Source organism: Drosophila kikkawai, chromosome 3R (assembly GCF_030179895.1).
Source record: "Drosophila kikkawai strain 14028-0561.14 chromosome 3R, DkikHiC1v2, whole genome shotgun sequence".
Lineage (NCBI taxonomy): Eukaryota > Metazoa > Arthropoda > Insecta > Diptera > Drosophilidae > Drosophila > Drosophila kikkawai.
Window position 1 is genome coordinate 32,156,094 of NC_091731.1, and position 21,591 is coordinate 32,177,684.

Sequence of the window (21,591 nt, forward strand, 5' to 3'; positions counted from 1 at the left end):
AGGGCAGTCAGTCACCCGAGATACACTTGCTCGACATATTTATGAAGTTGTTGACTTGGCCGTGGCCAAACGCTGACACGCTATTCGGTGAACATATGCCAGAGTCTCCGTTTTCACATTTCCCGGACTTGTAAGTTTGAAGCCAGGCTAATCATGTGCTTGTGCCGGGAGTCTGGGGTCTGAAAAATGCGCATAAATATGAGTGCAGAGAGAGAAATGCGGAAAAGGTGGTGGGGAAATACTTGGATTTCTCTAAGAATGGAGAGAAAACTTAGGTAATAGATGGTAATAAGTAAGAAGGTTGTCATTGTCATATTTGAATCTTAACTTTACTTTCACCTGAGGTTTTGAATATAGATCTATTTTATATTGATACTGTTACTTTTAAAGCTTTTAGAACTTGTTAATAAAATTAAAATATTCAGCTCCTAAATACATAGTTAATAATATCTATTAATCACCTTTTCTCTCTGTGCAATTTTGATAGATAAAGTTGTGAAGGTCTTGAGTCTTACGGCAACTCCTCACAGTCTGCTATGTGAATTGAGCTAGAAATCCCTTTCGGCTTCCCATATTCACTTGCATCTCCCAACCCATTGGATTCACGTCAAAAACATTAGGATTGTGAGGAGTAAGGGCGATCTGGGCTCAAGACAGCTAGCCTAGATGTATGCAATGGAAATGGGAGTGGAAGTGGCAGTGGCAGTGGCAGCCATATCACGTATGAGTGCTATTTGCCCAATCCAGACTCCATCCCATTCAAACCACAGATTTGGTACATATTTGCACAGAGATACGTGCGTGTAAAATTGCAAATCGCATTTGTAGCTTTGCTTTATTTCAATTTCCAAAAGGCTGTCATTTTTATGCATTGATTATGTTATTTTCGGTTTTATATTTGCTTTAGCAGTTGCTTATTCCTTTTGATTTTGAAAACATTTTTTATTTTATTATTTTTAACTGGTTTTCTGGCAAAATGAAAAATATCTTTTTCATATTTTAGTTTTCAATAAATAATAAAAAACAAAACAAAATTTTACTAAAATCTAGAAAAAAAAGAACATTTTAAATTTATAAATTGTTACCTTTAAAACATTTATTTACCCATAAAACAAAGTGGATTTAATTTGTCACCATTACACTTCTAAATGTGTCCCTTTTCCCCCATTTTCTCTGTGGATCTGACCTGTTTTTGAAGTAGGCAGTGGAGTTGGTTGTCCTAAGATCCAAAGAAGAAAAAACATACCATCCGTCACGTTCTTATCGAAGGCAAAACTCCCCGTGATATACAATTGAACCCCATGGCTAATCGCTACTTTACGTGTGTCACCGCCATAAAAGAGAGCCCAAGTAGAAAGAAAAAAAAACTGGGAACTTCAGGATTGATTTGGCGACTTTTCAGGGTTACTTTACACTTCACAAATTTTACATGCCATTGGCCAGGCAATTGGGATGGGCCCGGGAAATGGGAAGGGCCCCGGGGATGGCCCCCGACCATAACAGGAAGTTGTCTATTATACGGCCCACGTATCGCCCCAAACAGAAACAGATTGCAATAAAGATACGCAGACAGACAGTCTTCTTCGGCTGTCTATCACATTTTTTTTTTACCATTTTCCATTCCCCCATTTTCCATTTCCCCTCCGCTGAATTTGTTTTTCTATGCTGCTGCATTGCTGGCGGGAAACTTCCGGCCGAAAGTTTAACATCTCGTCTAGAATTTGCCGCTGATTTGTTGCCACTCCAAATGCGCCTAATTGAATCTTTTACTTTCTCTGGCGTTGTTCTCGAACAAGCTTGTCTCTCTACCCCTCGTGTGGATCTAAATAAATGTAGCTAATTTATTTATTCAAGTTAAATCGTTTGAGAAATTGGGTCACAATGCTCAGCCTCGAAGTTTGGCAGGGTCGAGTTGATAGGCGGAATGATTTACATGCCTTTAAACACCAAAAACAGGGACATTTTTACGTTATTTTATTTGCACAAAAATACAAAAATACTTGCTACTTTTTCAGCAAAAAACCCTGTTAATTGCTAATTGCTTCTGCAACAATAGCCAACATTTAAATACAAATTGGGCCATAAAAAGTGTACACCAAATTAGAACACAACTCTAGCAATCAAGGGAATATATTTTAGGTATATTTAAAACCAAAATCCGAATTTAATAATATATTCAAAAAATAATTTGCGCAATTCACAACCAATTTGTTATTTCTGCCATTATTTGTCAACTTAATGTGGCCACGCCTTGACTCATGGGAGATTGCTTCTCAGAGAACGAAAGCAGATTTATTCTGGCAAATAAAAAGCAAAAGACAAGCAGCCAAAAAAATGCCTAAAAAAACGAAATAAAAAAGTAAAAAAAGTTTCAAAAACACAATGAAGACCACCACAAATGGGTGAGTGTGTGCGTGTGTGCCAGCTGTCAATGATTTGTTTCAACAATTTCGCCTGCCGAATGTCTCGTTAAACGCACATAAATATTGTGATTACCTTTAATGTGCTGACTGCCTGTCTAAATAATTCTGTATACACACACACATGGCTATGTCTGGCGGCCTGTCTGCCGCAGGATTTCTCATTCTCCTCCTTAGATTGTTTTTTTCGCCGAGCTCACCACATTTTTAATGATGTGTCGGCACACACACTCCCTCCCCGTTGAAAGGCTTTAACGCAACAATTTACTTTTAATTCAAGTAGCCAGTCAGGCGGCTTAATTATCACAGAGGCGGCACACTGGAGGCCAATATAATCGTCGCTGACATTTTAACGGGCCCCTCCATCCGATTTATTGGCCATGCAATTATGCATAAATCGCTGTCTCTGACATTTCAATAATTTTTAACTGTTATTACTTTGCCATTTATAATACCAGCGTGATCTGAACATGTGCCAGAGTATGTATAATTTATTTTATTTCACACATTTAACCACACTTGAGAGCCACAAGTGCCCTGGGTGTGTTTAAGTGCTGCTATCAGCTCCATTAGTCTTGTTAATCAGATAGCATTAATATGAGCTAAAATGCATGTGAACGTGATATGGTACTTTTGCTCTTTGTTTCGGTTTTTGCTCTGTATTTTTGATATATTTTTTAAGCTTTTCAGTGGAATTTCAAGCACGTAGTTTAAAAAAAAAATCATTTATTTCATTAAAAAGAACCAGCAAGTAAGAAGAAATATATTTTATATAAGCTAAGCCCGCATATTTTTTAAATAATAAATTAAGCCTTGCTCAGCTATACTTCATTAACTTAATCCTGGGAAATTTCTCAATTTTATTTATCCTCGGACCCGCAGAAACTCACCGCAAACTCAAGTTCAAGTGTCCCATAAATCTGAGATGGGCCAAGGCTAAATTTATCGAGCCCTTTTATCGCCAACTGTCTAATTAGCCTCTCTTTCACTCTCTCTCTCTCTCTTTCTCTTGGACAGGCCCAAAGGGGGGCAGGGAGGCTGATAAGCGATAAGGGCGACAACATGTAAACAGGTTGAATAACTGGCCCAAAAGAATAACAACAGCTGGCTGGGCCATAAAAATGATGTTACTTTTCCATTCTTTTTTTTTGTTTTGGTTTTCACAACGTGGGTGTGCATTCTCACACCAAAAATGGAATGCAACCCACGCAACGTGCCAAAAATAACAATAAACAATAGATAAAGTAACCAAAGGCAGTGTTATTTTTGGTCAAACATTTTTGGGATACATAATTTAATTAGCAAATGGGATGTCATATCCCGTTCGCAATCAAAAAGTTCCTGGTAATCCACCAAAACCCAATTTGTTTGCAATTTCTATTTAAAGTTTTGGACACGCGTATAATTCATAGGGGTACACACACTGTTTCCATTTCTGACACCAAATATATTCGTGAAATCGACGGCAAATAAACTTTTCAGCAACTTATTTAAATGCATAAACTTTTACTGGAGAATTTTCGGTGGGGTTTCTGCACTTTGGCTGCTCGAAGAATGCCGGCAGCCAGGAGCTTGTGCAGCTGCTTGAATGCATAAGCTTCAATCTCTGACGCTAATCGATGGGAAAGATTGACAGGAGAGTGACTTATGAATAATGAGTGAGAATGAATAGCAGGCTACAAGAAGTGCGTCACTCGAAACTTTCCCAAAAACAACCTTTTGTCCTTGTTTGGCAAAACAACAAGAGTCTGAGCTATATTTTGCTTTGCTTTTAATTTGGGCTTCAGATATAGAATAACCATTGACTTTTATGGTTTTATTATTCACTTTATTATCTTTGCCTTTATGTAATCTAGATATTGAGTCATGAATAGTCCATAAATATAACATATTACGTGATTCATTTCGTTTATGATTTGGAATAAAAAGAAGGATATATGTGATGTTATGTGATGATAGAGGAACTTGGTTTATTGCTTGACTTAAGTTTGCTAGTTTACACAAAGAAGAGGTTTTATCTTGAGGAAATCCTTTAAAATTCTTATAAATATTAATTTTATAAAAATCCTTATAAACTAATTACAAGCAGCATGTTCTGTCACTGCATTAAATTTTAGAGTAACAGCTTGTTGAAAACTTCCAAGAAGACATTTTCGAGTGGCACTTATGGCAAACATTGCAAAAGTCATGTACATTTCTCGCCCAATTGTATTTACATCTGCTGATTATGTGTGTGTTTGTGTGTGTGGGTGAGGACAAAGTGCTGCAATCAAAGGTGTCTCCACCTGGTCTCCTATGCAAACCCCTCAGGTGTGTGTTTTGGGCCCACGTGAAAGGAGTAAGCATTGGCGAACGTGCCAGGCATTAGAAGTGCGTTTCACAGACTCCTCTAAGCATTTTCGAGAGCGAGAAGTCGTCGCAATTATGCGGCTGAGGAGCTACGGCTCCTGCTGCGCTCACCTGACACCGCCAGGTGCTCGGTCTAATGAGAGAGCGGGGCGGACTTCTGCCTTGCGCTGATTGCCGAAAATGGCATTTGCAGCATCTTGCCATTCTGCCATTCTGTGTGTTGCTGCGATTGTTGGCGGTGCCGGCGTTTATTGATTTTATTCAGGCAGAAGGGAATCGAGACAAATTATTTTACACTCGAGCGATTTGTGATATGTCTGCGACCTGCCCGCCAGGAGCCTAACGGTCTTAACGCCTACCCATGATTGACAGCATTTCCAGAAATCCACCAACGAAAACAAATCAGACACTGATAATAATTTTGATAAAATTAAAAATAAAATTGAAAAAATGAATTAATGTAGAATTTTATTGATATTTTTAGTTTATATTTATATTTTATATTTTTTTATATATTCTACATCCCTAAGTATATTGTCTCCTTTATTTTTGAATATTTTAACATTTTATTTAAATTTTTATTTTTTTTTTTTATTTTTGTTTTCTTTGCATTCACAAAAGACGCGCTGAGTAGTCTTTAAGTTGGCGCCTTCTGATTTCCAACTTGGTTCGTTCTGTGAAATTAAAATGCGTGTTTTGTCCCGCGCCCCTCGAGGGGCACTCCTATAATTACAGGTGGCGGCGTCGCTGCCCGTTGGCCCACGTGTGGCGGCTGATTGAAATCGACGTTGTAGGTGTCAATCTCTTTTGCCTTTTCCTCTGTGAGTTGGCCAAAAAGAGACTTCGGCCTGACTGTTGACTTGTCTGCCGCTGACTTGTTTGCTCATCTGGCCCCGTGCCCACTTTGATTTCCCTTCGCGAATTTTCAATTCACTGCTGGCAGTTTTATTTGCACTGGATGTATAATTGCTTTTCATTGGCTTCTGGGAGTTCAGTGAGTACTGTGACTTTTTGGACACTTCCTGGCCGCAGCATTCGCTGCATAATTCAGCTTTTAATTAAATACGCGCGTGACTCTAATTGTTTGCCCATACAAGCGGCAGATTTCCCAGCGGCAGCCGGTTCGATGACCAAGGAAAGCCCCAGCCCCTAGCTGACAGCAGCTTGCTCTCCAAGCAGTATTTTGATTAATTAACGAGCAGTGCCAGCCTCCGGGGACCATAGGAATCGAAGCAGCCAGGCTCCGGGCGGCGTGACATGCGCTTTTTAAGAAGTCCTCGAAGCCACAGCCACAGGATACTCGCTGACAAGAGAAGCCGCTTACTTGGCTATTTTTATGAATAAAAACTCTTAAACTTAAAAGTCAGATCTCTTTTTTATGGGGAAGCACTTGAAAAGGAAACCATTGAAACTTTTAGAATTGCTAATTGATGAGGAATCATTACAAGCTAATTTTAGAATAAGAAGGTTTATTTGAGGTATTTTAAATAATTATTTACGTATTATTTTAATTGTTAAATTGTTTTTGGATTTTAATTAAATATTTAAATGTGAGCAAGTTAGAACTATATTGTTTTCCCACTCATTTTGCGCATCACTGCCATGGAAATAGGGATCCTGTGGTTGTGGCATTTTCTATTTTCTGCATTTGCGTCCAATTAAGTCAAGTTCAAAATTCTGCTTAACACAGAAACGCGTTGCTTTCACATCAGTTGGCAGTGTATGCGTGCTGCATAATTTATCCTCTCTTGACGTATTACTAGGGGAAAACAGTTCCCGGCAAAATAATATGACCTGAAATCTTTCCTAAAAAATTTCAATATTAATGCAAATTATTTAAATATATTCAAAACACTTTTCTTAAGTAACCTGGAATTATAAAATATTCTAAAAAAATATAATACAAAGATATACATATTTGTGTATTACTCTGGAAGCCAGTGACTGACAATACTCCAAAAGAATCTTTACTCCTTTTAAGTCATGAAAATATTTAGTAAATTTTCTAGATATTACTTTCAATGTTTAATTCTAAAAACAATAAAAATTTTAATAAATACAAAATTACATTCACTATTATTTAAATTAAGCGATATTACTTCTCCCACAACTGTATTTGTCTGATAGACAGAAACAGCTAGATTTATAGAAAGAGAAAGAGAAACGAGACACCGCTGGGCTGCGGTTAAGCGTTCGTGGCATTTGGCTTTCACTTTCATTAGCCAACTAAGAGCAGGGCCATCAGCAGATAGCCAACTAAGTGATTTGGCTGTTGAATATTTTAGAATATTGAATGCGTTGTGGTTAGTCCTTTGTTTTGCCAACTGAAGGATTTCCACCTCTGGGCAGGGATCCTGACCAAAATGGAAATTTATTATTACACTCACAACTCATTCGCCAGGAGAAACAATTACTTGCAATGCGCGACGCCTGGTGAATACGCATAAATAATAATAATTTTCCGACAGAATTCCAGGGTTTCTTCAGCGTATTTTCCCCCCACTCAACCCAACGGTTAATTAACAGGCACTCCATCCACTTTGACGATTACTTTTCCGCCAGCATCAGCTGGTTTTTTGGGGAGCAGGAGCTGCAGGCAGCATAATTTATTTATAATTGACTTAATAGACTTAACCCCAACCCTCAGCTTCGGACCTCGGCATTTATTTCATTCGAATTAATTATTTCGGCCAATTTATGACTGTGTTTTTATTCGCACCTTTCGCTGGACGCCCACACTCAACGAAATTGGGAATAACTTATAAAAGAAGGTAATGTTTGGGCTTTAAATAAATTGAATTTTGTCTTTAAAGAGACATTCAATTAACAAAGACATGTGGAAAGGAGAGTCTACTTAGCCAGACACTCCAAAACACTATGCAGATATCACTTTTCATGGCCCTGTCACTCTGGTTTTTGCTGCCAAAAATCAATCAAACGCCTAAGAGTTTGTTCACATATTAGGAAAAGTTGACAGACAGACGACGCAGATAGACGACGGGGTTAAAAGTGTTTATAAATTATGGTATAAACTCATAATAAATGGTATTGTTCTTGCTTAAATATAGGAGAGAAGACAACAAATGTGCACCTCAGGGCCTCCCTCCCCCTCGTCTGAGCTCCCAGCTGCCCACGCAAGGTGTCAAGGCAACGCGTCGTATACGCAATTCTCTTAACTTTTCCTTTTGTGTGATTGCTAGGCGAAAGGAAAATCATGTCTAAGGCACAGGATTTAACTTGGGCTCACCTCCAGCACGTGGCCTTCAAGAGAGTCAGTCAGTCGTCCCTATCCCTGAGCTCCATTCTTAAGGTCTGGCTGGCCGATAAGAAGTCAAACTTTAAACATATCATGGACCGGGCCAAAGGAAGACTTAATCTCGTGTGGCAAATGTCTTGACGCAATTTCGCCGCCCCCTCTGCATTTACATACATTTGTCTAACTTTCTCCGGGAAAAGGTTGATGGCTAAGAAGGGGCAGCAGCTGACATTCCCTCACCGACGTCTGGCGGCGGCGGCGTTAGCGGCGTCTTCATTGTTTCGCAAACTGTTTTACAGGTGCTACAAATTTGAATATAAATACACAAGCAGCCAGCGAGCATGCTGTGTGCAATAATAAAATAAAATGCTATTCAATGGCGCCGCTGCCAAGCGTTGCACGGTGGCTTTTCTTTCTTTATGAAACTATAAATTTAGGAAAAAGGAAAACTAATAGGGTAATTTGTTGCTCCAAAAATTACTTGAAAAATATATAGTTAACTAGAAAGATAATAAAATTAATTATTAATTAATTAATTTTGAGGTAGAATAACGAATTAGACCGTAGTATAAATCGTTGAATTATTTCAGGATTTCCAGTGAAACTGTTGTGAAAGTTATACCTTATACTAAGCTAAGTTTGCTCTCTAAAAACCCAACAATAGTTTAATTTTCACCATGTTATACCCCACTGTAACTTCGCTGGCACGTTTGCCAAGACGAGTCGGCATTTTTGGCCAACGGAGACCATTCCGAAGGGGCCACAAAAGTTGTAGACACACACACTCCTGGTACCCTGCTGCCACCTGCCACTTTGGCCACACCTCCTCCATGGCGGGGCCTGCAACTTTTCAATTTGCTCGCCGCCCCGTCTATTTACAATTTAAGAAAACAAAACGAAACAAGACGGCTGAGAAGCACTGCGAGACAACCAAACGAGCCTGGATATCCAGTTTCGGCTACTATTTCGAATTTGCGTGTGTATTTTCAGTATTTCGGGGGCCGACTATGTCTGTCATTTAGATTTAAATTTAGTGGCCACTTAAAAGACAGGGGGGGCGCGTCTTAAGTGGATTTTTAGAGACGCCCCGAATGGTTTGTCGAATTGTCAATTAGTCTGCTCCTAGCCCATAATCAAGGTATCGAATGTGAACCGAATGCGATTGTAATGAAAATTAATCTGTCTAGTATATTATTACCAAGTTTCCCGGCTCAATCTCAAGTTATGTCCTTTGTGCAGCCGTCATGCTCCATAAAATTGAAATGAAATACTAAACTTTGGTCGTTATGAGACTCTGATTGCCACGAACTGCAATTGCATGCGGCGGAGAATCGTGCCGCGTGCATTGTCCAGGCCATAAACATAACGAGAAAGACTGAGAGAGCACACGCAAGGAGCTCTTGGGTGGACGCTGGATGGAGTGACCCAATAAAGTTAGTGCCATGCCTTGCCATATTTTCCGCTGTGAAATCAATTTTTCATTTTGAGGCACCATGACGACGCCATTTGGCCCATCCCAGAGCAATATGTGCTCCACAATTGTCACAGAGGAGCACATTAAAAGTGACTCCGGGGCAGACAGCGTAATGGTTTATATAATGTCCTCGTCCTTCCACGGAAAAAAAAACAAAGAAAGATCAACAACAACGTAACATAAATATGCAGCACAAGTGGCTCGGGAAGAACAAAAGCCAGATGCTTTTGACTTTTATGACTCATACGCAACGTTGCACAAAGTTTGCTGAAATATAAATGCAGCAGACAAAGGCCAGAGTCCTGTGCCAAGTTTCGGAGCTGAGATTCGCTAGACGAAGATAACACTTTAGCAGAAGGATCAAAATCTGCATCTGAACATTTAGGTTGGGACTTAAAGGGATTAGGAAAAGTAGAAGAGATATTTTCTTAAATTGTTAAAGACAATTTTGATCTATTGAAAATTCTGTAAATTTTGTATATGTTCAAATATTTAAAATAGATTCTAAAACTTTAATATAAACTTTATTAATTTGTAAACAATATATTTATTATATTTTTAGTTAGATTTACAACCTTTTTCTTATTGTTTTGTTACAATAAACCCTAAAGAACTGCTCACTTTTCAGACTCAACTTCGTTGCCTTAAGGACACACCTTTCATTGTTGATCAACTCGTTGTTGCTATTATATTGCAATCCTCTTGAACGCTTCTGTGATTTTCACAATCAAATTCAATGCTGCTCGACGGCTTTAGCGCCAATTCTGTAGAAAAGATGCCAATGGCAGTATCTTAAGTCAATTCGGTGCCAAGAAAAGTGTTGGCTCAACTGACAGCTTACTCAAAATATGTCAATCAAATTCAGCTTCTTTTTCACTTCTCCCTGTCAGCTACCTCCGAGCTCTCTCTCTCAAGGCCAAGAAGTCGGGATTTGAGGGCAATGAGAGGTGTGAGGAGGTGTTTTCACGGGCTAGACTCCTTTTTTGGCTATTTTGCATGCAAATTAAATGCGCATTATCAGCGGCCTAAAACTTTAATACCAAGACGAACTTATGCAAAGCTCAAATGGGTTGATTCAACGTCCAAAAATACTTCAAAGCTCTTTGAGCCATTTACATATGTAAATAATAAGGAACCCGGCTTACGGGCTTTTCCATGGGCATTCGACAAGTTGTCAGGGAGTCATATTTCTTAAGTTTTTCAATTACTTTGAGAGGGAGTTTTTTAGAGATTAATTACAAAAAATAATTATTAATTTCAATTATATAATTATAATATTTATTAAAGAATATAAATAAAATAATATAAATATAAATTCAGAGATTTCTAAATAGAAATTTTCAAAGTTTCTGAGCCAAATCCCCTTTTACTTCTTAGAAACTAAAATTGTATGAAATTTTACAACTTGAGGGAGGCGGGGCTAATGATAAATTTGCAAAAGCCAAAGCGGCGACATGTGGTGCTCATCTTCCACTCTCCTCCTCCTCCCCAAAAATTAATGCAAAATAAAAAAGGGAAACTATCCCGCTGAGGAGCAGCTGTGCCCTCGACCAAATTGAATGTGTCAGAAAGGAAGGCTGGCTGGCAGGCAGGCAGGAAGGCGGTGGCGACCCAGACGGATGCGTGCGTCTGTGTTTTTAATATAAATCATTGGCAAAATAGTTGCGTGCTCGCATTAGTGGCCAAAATACCTGGCTGCAGCGAACAAAAGTTTCTCTCTTTTTTCCTTTTGGCATTTTAAAGGAAAATTTATTTCGGGCACGTCGTTTGAGAGGGCCTCCCGCAAAAAGTTGCGGCTAATCAATTTAAAGTTGCAGCCACAGAGCAACGAACAGGGACAGTATAGATGTCGAGGGGTCGGATATATGTAACCCAGACATGGGGCACATATGCATGCATAAATTTTCCAAGGGGCCACGGCAAAGTTCACCAGCTTTGGAGTTCCTTTGTTTGCCAACAAACGACGTGACGGTGCTATCTGGGGGTCTAAATGTCTATTGTTGGCTGCTAATTGTTAGAATTCCTGTCCGGAGGGGTCAAGTCATGTGCGTGGATGTTTAATTCAATTAAGGACACGTTTTTGGGGTATTACTTGACACGCGTTTAGTGTCATAAATTATTCCAAATCACTGAGCAGTTACTACTGATGCACTGAGAGAATAAAACTCAAGGACAGAAGTTTTAAAATCAGCAAATCATAACAAAAAATATATATAAAAATATTAAAAGACATTTGAAAGTATAAAATCACTTTTTAAAATATAAAATAAAATAATTTCTTATAAATTTTCGCCACATATCATTGTTATAACTACTTAAATTAGTCCATGTTTAGGTTTAAAAAATTAAGAAATTATTAGCAAAGAGATTCAAATTTTTTCCCGATTTTAATATCAAATAATACCTTACCAATTTTTTCCTAGTGTAAAGCCCTATGACAATAGAAGTTAGGATAATTGCTATCAGTATCATTCCGGTGTTGGTGCTCGCTTACGAGCAATAACAAATACCAAAAAGGAATCAAGTTCCAAGCTTACATTAAGCAACTCAACTCGCAGCACATCAACCCTCTGAAAAACGCGCGGCGCACGCGGCGTATGCGCGATATTAATAACAGGCCAACAATCCTGCACCTGCTGGGTCCCGAAATTTACACACAAAAGCCATGTTAACTGAAGCAAATATTTCTGCATTTGCCGGCGGCTGGCTAGCAAAGTACTTAAAGCATTTATTACGCAGCTTTTCATTTGGGATTTATGTGTTTTTAAGCATTTGTAAGGCTCCCTTTCTCCTGGTTCAGGTCATAACATATATCTCCAGATATATTTTAAATACTCTTTTAATTTCCTTTCCCCATTTTCCACGTTAATTTTCGCTGTTAATTTTCTCATTACAGGCATAATGGCAGACTGAGTCGAGGCGCTATCATCAGCATGTTGCACTTAAGGCTATTCGATAGCTCCCTTTACTACGCCCTGGCCTCCGCCTCGGAGTCCAGTGCCTCGTCCTCGGGAGCGGCGGCCACGGAACGAGCGTTCAATGCCAGCGGCGGCAGCGGATTGGACGTGGGCGTGGCAGTAGCGCCCACATTGGGAGCAGTTAATCTGACATATTTCACACCTGCGATATCACACGTGATGCTGGCGCCAGCCACAACAACAACAACAGCAACCACGACGCCTTCAGCGGCGGCCACAATGGTCCAGACGACAGCGGCGCCAAGTCACGACTTAGAAGCAGCCGGCGGCGGCGTTGGCAACTCCTCGTCCATCCACCCGGGTGAATTGGACAATTTAAATTCGTTCTACTTTTACGAGGTGGGTGTGAGAAAGAGCTATTATTTTCCCATAATATTCACTTTTTAAAATAAGTTTTTTTTATTGGAAATTGAAGTCACAGATGTGATTTGGAGAATAGTTTTAATATTTGAGTCAATCAATTGAAGGGGTAAGGCTTTAAAGGGATTTGAGACTTGAAATAGGTATTTTAAAAGTTTGAAGAAAATATATTCAAGCCAGAGTATACCTTTATTGGGTATATTTAGGGAAAACTAATACCTAAATATATAAAATAATTCTATATAATATTACAAAAATATTTTTTTTAATCTAAAACAAAATACAAACCAGAAGCTGAATTTACATTTGCAATTTCGTTTCAAATTTGAATGCAACAAAGTTATATTTGTTATTCCCAAAAATTACTTTTTGTAGCTAACAATATCTGTGGACATCGAATCTAATTTATTTATAGAAATGGTAGAAGCAGCTGCCCACATTGGTTTCTATATTATGCATAGAGTTTGAATGATATTATAAAATGATGTTTTCAACAACACGATAAGAAATATTTACATACCCTGAAAAGAATAGTTTAGTTATGTATTTCAGATGACATTAGAATAGATTTTTAAAATATTTTAAAATATATTTTAGGCTTTTAAAAAATATGATTAAGAAAAGAGAAGACAAACCTTTTATCTAGATAAGAAGAAAAGATTTTAAGTTTATTATTTGAGAGTAATTATATAGTTTACCCATAACAAAAAGTATATTTTTTTTCTATATTTCTTCATTGAACCTTAAAAATAATACCATATGCAAGAAACACATTTACAAAAGTGCATTTTTCGCCAAGAAGTCAAAGTCCCTCCCTTTCGCCACAAACTGCAGAAGGATTTTATTTTTTTGGTAACTCCTCCTTGCCAAAATCTAACCATGGCAATTCCGAGTAGCAGGGGTCACTGAGTCGCAGCTGCCTGGCTTGTTGCTTGATGTTACAAATTTCAATTTGGTGCAATTTCGCCTTTGCTGAATGGCAACGCAGCAATCTGAGCAAACTGGGCAAACTGGGAAAACTTAATTTCAAGCTGGCAAGGCAGCCAAGCAACAGCGACAAACAATAAAACGCCAAATGTCATTTGGCAGATGAAAATTAAGAAAATCCGAGACGGGCAGAGAGACGAGAAAGTTTCTCTCGGAACTGAATGATTTGCATATCGGGGGAGACCACATACAGACCTTATCAATGAGGGGCAATCAATCAGAGGTCCCGCCAGATCGTGACAACAACTTCGAATAAACTAAACTTCCGTTGTGTTCGTTCCTCCTCCTTCGGTTGCCATAAAAAAAAAGAAAATACTGTCATGAATGTAATGAAATTTCCATACGCCCTCATCGTATAAATCACACCATTGTTGGAACGGAAGTAGCCCTCGACCGAGCCAATTTCCAAGCGGCAGCAGCAGGAGCATCAGCATCAGCAGCCAGCCCGAATCCATGTGAGCCAAGTTTAAGCGGCCCCAATCACTCAAAGTGCGTGCGTGCGTATGTGGGCGCCATAAATTCGGGTTTATTTAAATGAGTCAGTCCCTTCCAGGACCACAGAAAGCAGGCTGAGCTTTGCCAGCGCCGGCACCATATGGCACTTTGGTTGACAAAGAGGAATGTCAAGGGTTCCATCTCACCCCCATCTCCTCTCTGTGTAAGAAACTAAAGTGACAATAATCTCAATGCCTTTCAGGGACTCTCGACTAAGTCTTATTGATTTGATGTTTTTATAGTTCGGTCCTTTAATAACAAATAATATATTCCTTGATTCTTAGCTTTACTATGATGGAATTCATGAAATTAACATATTTTTATAGTGTCTTAGAGAAGAAAATAAGAAATAATATTTTATACAAATAATACCAATAACGGTTTATTTCCCAATTCAATCAAAATCCCCCACACACCTAGATTTTACAAAAAGGACTCCAAATAATATTTATTTTTAGACATCGCCATCACTAAATTATTCCAGTTAAACCCCCGTTAAAAAGCCTTTGACAACTGGCGACAAATGAAAAATAAATAAAAAATATTGTACATAGGTCTGATGGACTTCAAAACGAAAGTTACTTTAGATAATCTGTCACACAGAGAGCAAAAAAAAAATAAATCAAATAACAAGATGAAAGCCGTGGCAAAATGTTGGCATGAAAAGGTCGCTGAACCGGCAATATTTTCTTTAGTGCCGTGTGTGTCCCGTGTGTGCTCCCAGAATCCCTGGAAAAGGGGTCTCACATGATTTGCAATTTAAATGGCTTAGTTGAGGATTTGGCCTGACCAGTGGTCATCTTTATGCTCGCCTTGTGATTGCTTTTTTTTCAAGCCCGAAAATCCCCTGTTAACACCCGTTTTACACAAGTAAATCATGGTGTTAACCCTCTAGTGCCCAAATTTTTTTTTTTTCAAAAAAAAAATTATTTTTGGATTCAGTATGTATCAAAAGTGAATGTTTGTTTTGGAAAAAATTTTGCTTTTGCTCGGATCGAGTTTTATACGACTAAAACCTTGGACCGCATGAAGGCAGTTCTGGGAAGATAGGCCAACAAAAAATTAGGTAAAAAATTTTTTTTGTTTAAATGTTTATTATAAATGTCATTGAGACTGTCAGAAACACAGTACAATTTTTTGTTCTATTTTTTTTCGAATTTTTAAAAAAAGTATTTACATGTTGTATTACCTACAAAATAATTATTTTGTCCGATTTGCACAAATTTTCAACTTCAAATGAATACAGCAGCTTGCGCTAGCTCTAGTATGTATTCCAAACGCAACGTACTTAATTTTTGGACTTTCCTGAATTAGAAAAAACGGAAAACCGTGTGAAAAGGAATGAAAATAATAAAATAACGGTGTTTTTAACATTGCCCGTCTAGAGGCGGTCTTGGGCACTAGAGGGTTAAGTTGCTGACTAAATTCAGTTGAGAAGTACTCACATCCACGTTGATGTCACACCTTAAAGTTTAGGTTGGGGTTGTGCTAAGGTTGGCAGGGTTCAGACATTAAGCTCGCTCCCGTCACAGATATGCCAATTACAACTGCACGGGGAGCTTGGCTGGCCAGTGTCAAAGTGCTGACCATGGCCAACTCTGCATTGCTGTTCAATAAACGCACCAAGAAAAGGGGATCTGATGGCATTAGACGACGCATAAAAACGGAACCCAAACAAAACGAATACTGGGCCACGTATGGATAAATACACAGAACAAAATTGGGGCCAATAAGGTGCTTACTGAGATTTAAATAAAATTTTTAGGACATATTTATATCGATTGTATAGAGTTCTTAAATAATTTTACTAATTATATTTAATTTACTTCAAGTTTATATTCATTTTCCTTAGTGTAGAATAGCTCTCAGCGAGGGAATGAAAATCATTGCGCCATTTTGATGTTTGTTTGTTTGTTAGCCGGAGGAAACGAAAGCATATTATGCAGCCGCACATTGTTTGGCCATTGATGGAAAACTCGAATGCGTGGGAAGAAAATATTAAAGCCGTGGGTGGTATGGTTGGTGTGTCAGCAAATCCTTGACTCAAACGCACACATTGCGTCCTGCTTATTACTCCATAATTACATATGCTCTAATGAGACTCTTTCTCCCAGGGCCATGGCCCTCACTTTCGCTAGTGATTCATCTAATTTTAGCCAGGACCTCATGTGGTGGTCGCATATATTAATATTATACATTTTAGCTACGGCACAATGATGGCCCTGGTAAGCTGGCTAATGTGACCATCAAAGGCCAAAATTAATTGGCATTTTCTAGGGGCCAGTGCAAATATTTGAAACAACAAAAAATTATAATAATAACAAGGGATGTTTACATGTTGATAGAAGTCAAACAGCTGCCAATATAATAACAGTTAATGGCTAAATTGGCCTTCAAAAAGAAAAGTGGGCCAGCTTAAAGTGTTTAGTAGAGAGAATTGAATAGAATTTCATTTAAAAAGCTGCCTTAAATATAAAAATTTAATTTACATTCGGAGTTCTTTAAGAGATTTTTATTTATTTTATTAAAATGTTTTCTTTATGTTTAATGATGTCTATTTGCACTCAAATTTTGCTTTAAATATATAAAAAATAATATTATTTCCCCAGTGCACTTCTTAAGCATTGAAAATCCTCACTTATAAGCCCTTGTTTGCAACAATTTTCGCACCCACCGCAGTTTCCTTTTTCGCCTTTGCAAATATTATTCTCCAAAGGCGCGTCAATTCCAAGAACTCATTAATCTAGCGCAAAAATTTGTCTTAAGCTTATTTGCCAAGGAAAATTAAGCATGTGCAGTCAGCAGAACGGCGAGACTTGACGCATGTAAAATATATATATGGGACATGTGTCCTTGTCTGGGTCTCGGCTCAGACCTGGGCTCTGATCCTGGAAGGTTAAACACTTAGTGGCCACAAAGCGGCATCATTAACCGAGGCGTTGAGCCTGGCTGGGAGGGAAAATCACACTCCACAGTTTTTCACATTTCTCCGCACTTTTTTTTTTGTGATTTTTTTTTTTTAGCAATTTAATTTGCCTTGAGACGGGGTGCAATGGGCAGTAGGGAAAAATTACAGCACTAAGCGGCTTGAGCGAGTAAATTTTCCCAAGGACTGGAGACAGTGGGGCGACTGAGCTCAGCTGAGCTGCTTGTTTATTGTGCCAGGCCTCGAGTATTTGCCCAGCACTCGTGGCGGTAAATAAACATATGTGTGGGAACGGCTTCGATGCTAAGTTTCTTCACACGGAGGAAAAATGGCACTACATCTGGAATAAAATATTTTCAAAGTTAGAGATTTAATTAGGAAATAAATAGGTAGATGTTTAAACTAATTAATTATTAATTGAACTTCAAGATAGAATTTTCGTAAGACAAAAACCCCACCTATATTTATATAGAATCTCACCTACTTTATGCTTATTTTCTAGACTTCAGAAACATTTCCACTCCTTGTGCTTTAGGTGTAATCACACTTGTCGAGCTTTAACGCAAATTAAAGCATAATTCCAGGCGGCTGGCACGCGTGGTCGTAGGGCTTAATTACATTTGCCCATCGGCCAAGATGTTGACAAAACAAAATGCCCACAAGGCCATCAAGTGCTTGAGTGGCCAACGAGCTTGGCCTCAAATGTGACCATGGGGACCGAGGCGGCGGCGGCGCGCACACTTGGCTAAAAATGAGTTAACAACATTATTTGCCCATTGGCTCAGTCACTGGTACAAATACTTCTGCTGGCCACTGTGTGTTCCCGGCCCAACATCAATTTTATTAAGGCAAGTCGAGGCAAGGCAAGGCAACGCAAGGCAAGGCAAGGCGAGCGGAGGCAGCAACGTGGTCAGGATGGCCGCAGGTCCTTCATGACTTCTGCCGGCTCCTATGCGCCGTTTGCGAATCCTTGGGCCAGGCAAGGACCATAAAATACGTTTTGACAAGAGTTTTATCTGGCACGTCGCCTGTTAGTTGGATATGTCATAGCGATTTATAAGGATTTGTTGCCACCAGGAATATCTTGTGACAGTGAATGCAGTGAGAGAAAAGTTATAGGGAATAGTTTGGATAGAAATATATATTTTAAAAATTATTTTTAAGAAAGAATAACAAGTATAAATCAAATTGAAAAAGTATTTCCAGTAACTTTTTAAGTAGAAAGAAATTATCAATAATATTTATTTATTGAATAAACACATAATAATCTTTCTCTCAGTGAAACACTTGCTCTTCTGTTTGTTTTTCGATAAAATATGAGAATTATATATCATTTGGCATTGAATGTCAATGCACTTCCGCCACTTTAAGCCAAACAGTAATGAGGCCGCAGGACAGGTTTGTTGACTTTTCAGCTTGGCTGAATTCTGGCAGGTCATCAAGCAATTTCTCTGCCAGCTACTATCTGCTAAAGATTCTTAGGTTCAGCTGCGGGTTCAATGGACTCTCGAAAAAGACTCTACAAATTCCCCAAAGTGTCACTTGACCGGCCAAATCAATCATACCAAAAGCATCTTTCTCTGCTGCCAACTAATTGTTATAATTTGCCAGCTCGTCTGCCAGCTTGTCAGTATAAACTTATGGGAAAACGAGAACAACAATGAAAGTGTTAATTTCACAAAATATTTTCAAGCAGCCAACAATGGATGGGGTTGACTTAATGAGTGTTCAAGCTAATTGTTGGTTTATTTGTCACGCTCGAACTTTGAACTCGGCGCAACAATTAAAAGGGTAGATTTCTGGGAAAACTTTTTACGTTCCCCCCACCCCCTGCTTTACGATAAGGGTTGATTTTCGAGTTGAATATTAAACAGCAAATCAATAAACCTTTGCCAAAAGTTTGCCTTTGGCGAGGCTTGCAACAAACGTGAAGCATGGCGAATTTTTCATGTGAGTGCGGGCTGGTGTATGTACATTTTCCGGGGAAAATATGCCAAAGGGAAGGCCAGCAGCATAGATGGATGAAAAATAATGGAAAAGCCAAAACTGTTTGCCAAGACTTCTTTTTCGGCTGAGAGAGAACTTTTTATTAGATGCTGCTGCTGCCTGCTTTTCATGAACCATAAAAATCAAATAAAAATGTAAACTTCCTTTTAAAGGCCCCAAGAACCTTTTTACTGTCCATAAGCAATCAATCTTAGGGCTGCAGATCCGAGGCTGTGGAGCTCTGGATCTAGCTCCCCTCCTGGGTGAGTTAACCGCTATAAATAACCGCAGGACCAAGAACGCCCAAGTCTGAGTCTGGCTAAAATCCAACTGCCACGCCCCAGTCGTGTCCGCACATAATTTGTGAAATAAAATACTTGCCGCCGATGCGAAAACCCCAAATTGAAACCAAATTAAATTGCAATAAATCAACATGGCGTTAATAGCGTTCCTCCAAACTGATAACCATTAAGTGGGCGTCGTCCTGGGAGATCGCCGGTCCCGAAATAAATAAAAGCCTGGCAGGGAAACCTATCCACATGTGGGTTTCTGTTAGGTGGTTGCGATGGCACTAGCTCCTTGTGATTCCTTTTTAACGTCTAATTGATTTGTTTTCCCTGCTGTGCAAAGTCGGTATTTTGGTAGCTTCCTTCGATTCATGAAAAAAAATACACCAGCCCCCATCCTCCGGCATCGATTTCAAGCTGCTATTTGTTTCCCTCGACTCCCCCAGATTGCTCCAGACTGCTCCAGATTCGAGGACTCCCGATTTCCCAGACCCCCAGTTATTGTTGCAATCAGCGAGGCGCAAACAAAAGCCCTGGGCCAATCCTCCTCGGAATTGCCAACTGCTGACAAATGTATGTTTTATTTTTTTTTCTGGATACAGTCAAACATCGATAGATTGAAATTCAAATGAAATTTATGTTTATGGTAAATCCCGGAACCAAGACAATATCAGCAATATTGGTTCTACAATATCAGGAATTCATAGAAATTTATAAAAAGGTTTAATATATTTTTTATAAATATTTTCTAGGAATAACTCTCTCTTCTCTTTGTTGAGTTTTTAATATGAATTTTAAAGAATTTTATAACGGATATTTCTTATTTTTTATTAATTAAGCAAAACAAAACATTAATATTTTGACTTTAAATAGTCCATGCCTTATAAATTCCCTTTAAAACAAAAACAAAAGAAATAAAATAAAGCATTTTCTTTATAAAGAACCTCCTCTGTCTTTCTCTTTAGCCAAGGGAATGGTTTTCTCGTTACGAAAACAAAAATATGTCCAAAAAGTATAATAAACCAGACGACGGACAGACTCAGGTCGAGAAGGCACACCCGCATATATCATAACAGATAAGTGCATACACACACATATATCTTTTGTGTTTTGTACTTGGCCACTTGCCATTCCCAACCATTATAATCATTCTCCGGAAGTTGTCTTAATGACACACATCAAGCGACATTTTGTGCAACAATAAGCTGCGGCGGCGATAAGAGCCAGAACAATGGGGCGTGGCTCGTTGCTATCGCTCTTCCCCTACGCCCTTCGTCTTTTCCCTTTCCCAACAACAAAAAATTTAATTTCATTTTCATAAGCACAAAATGCCACTCACTTCGCTTGACAGCCCGCAACACAACATGGCACTCGAAAAACCGGCAGCATTCAGCATCTATCTCAGAGTGTGGCTGCCACAGCAAAGGGAAATGGCGGGAAAATGGGAAAACCCCATAGCAACTACATTTGCGCATCATTACAATTTGCATGCATAAGCAGCCAGTGCTCTAGTGCACACAATAAATTTTACATAGCCCAAGTCAATTACAGCTTTACGGCTTCCGCTCCTGGCCACCCCTGCGTATGAGCAATGCAGAGTAAAGTAATAGGAGACACACGACTGCATTTGGGCCACCGAAAAAAACGACACTTACAGTGGCACTTAAAAAATCGTAAAAAGAAAAGAAAAAATACACTAGAGCTGCAAAAAAAAAAAATGCGATTGTGTAAATTATGCAAATCGTGAAAGCGCTGAAACCCGCGCGCCTAAGAGACCAAGATGACCCCCAGGGCGGGATAATTGCAGGCAAAATGTATGGAAATTATTTTTTTACGACACTAAGCTGCAACAGGAGGAGGCAGGGTAAAGGGAAATCCCCCCGAAGCAGAGAACATTCATCTTCGGCTTCATCTCCAGCTGCTTTTGTGCAAGTGCGCGAAATGCGCTTAATGAGAAAATGCAAAAGGCGACAAACCAACAGCGAAATTATGCTCAGTAAATAGTTTAAGTGCGGAAGCAGCGAAAAAAGAGAAGAGAAAGGGAGAGAGAGAAAAAGAGAGAGAGAGATGGGT

General features: G+C 38.9%; 1 protein-coding gene across 1 annotated transcript in view; it reads left to right on the forward strand.

Annotated features, from left to right (window-relative positions):
• The window catches only part of CCAP-R (Crustacean cardioactive peptide receptor), a 40,098-nt gene that overhangs the window by 2,041 nt on the left and 16,466 nt on the right, over window positions 1-21,591 (forward strand). Inside the window, exon 2 of the mRNA XM_017171397.2 lies at window positions 12,396-12,816. Within this exon, the coding sequence (XP_017026886.1) occupies window positions 12,433-12,816 (384 nt within the window). The 5' untranslated portion in view covers window positions 12,396-12,432. The remainder of the gene's footprint in view (window positions 1-12,395; window positions 12,817-21,591) is intronic.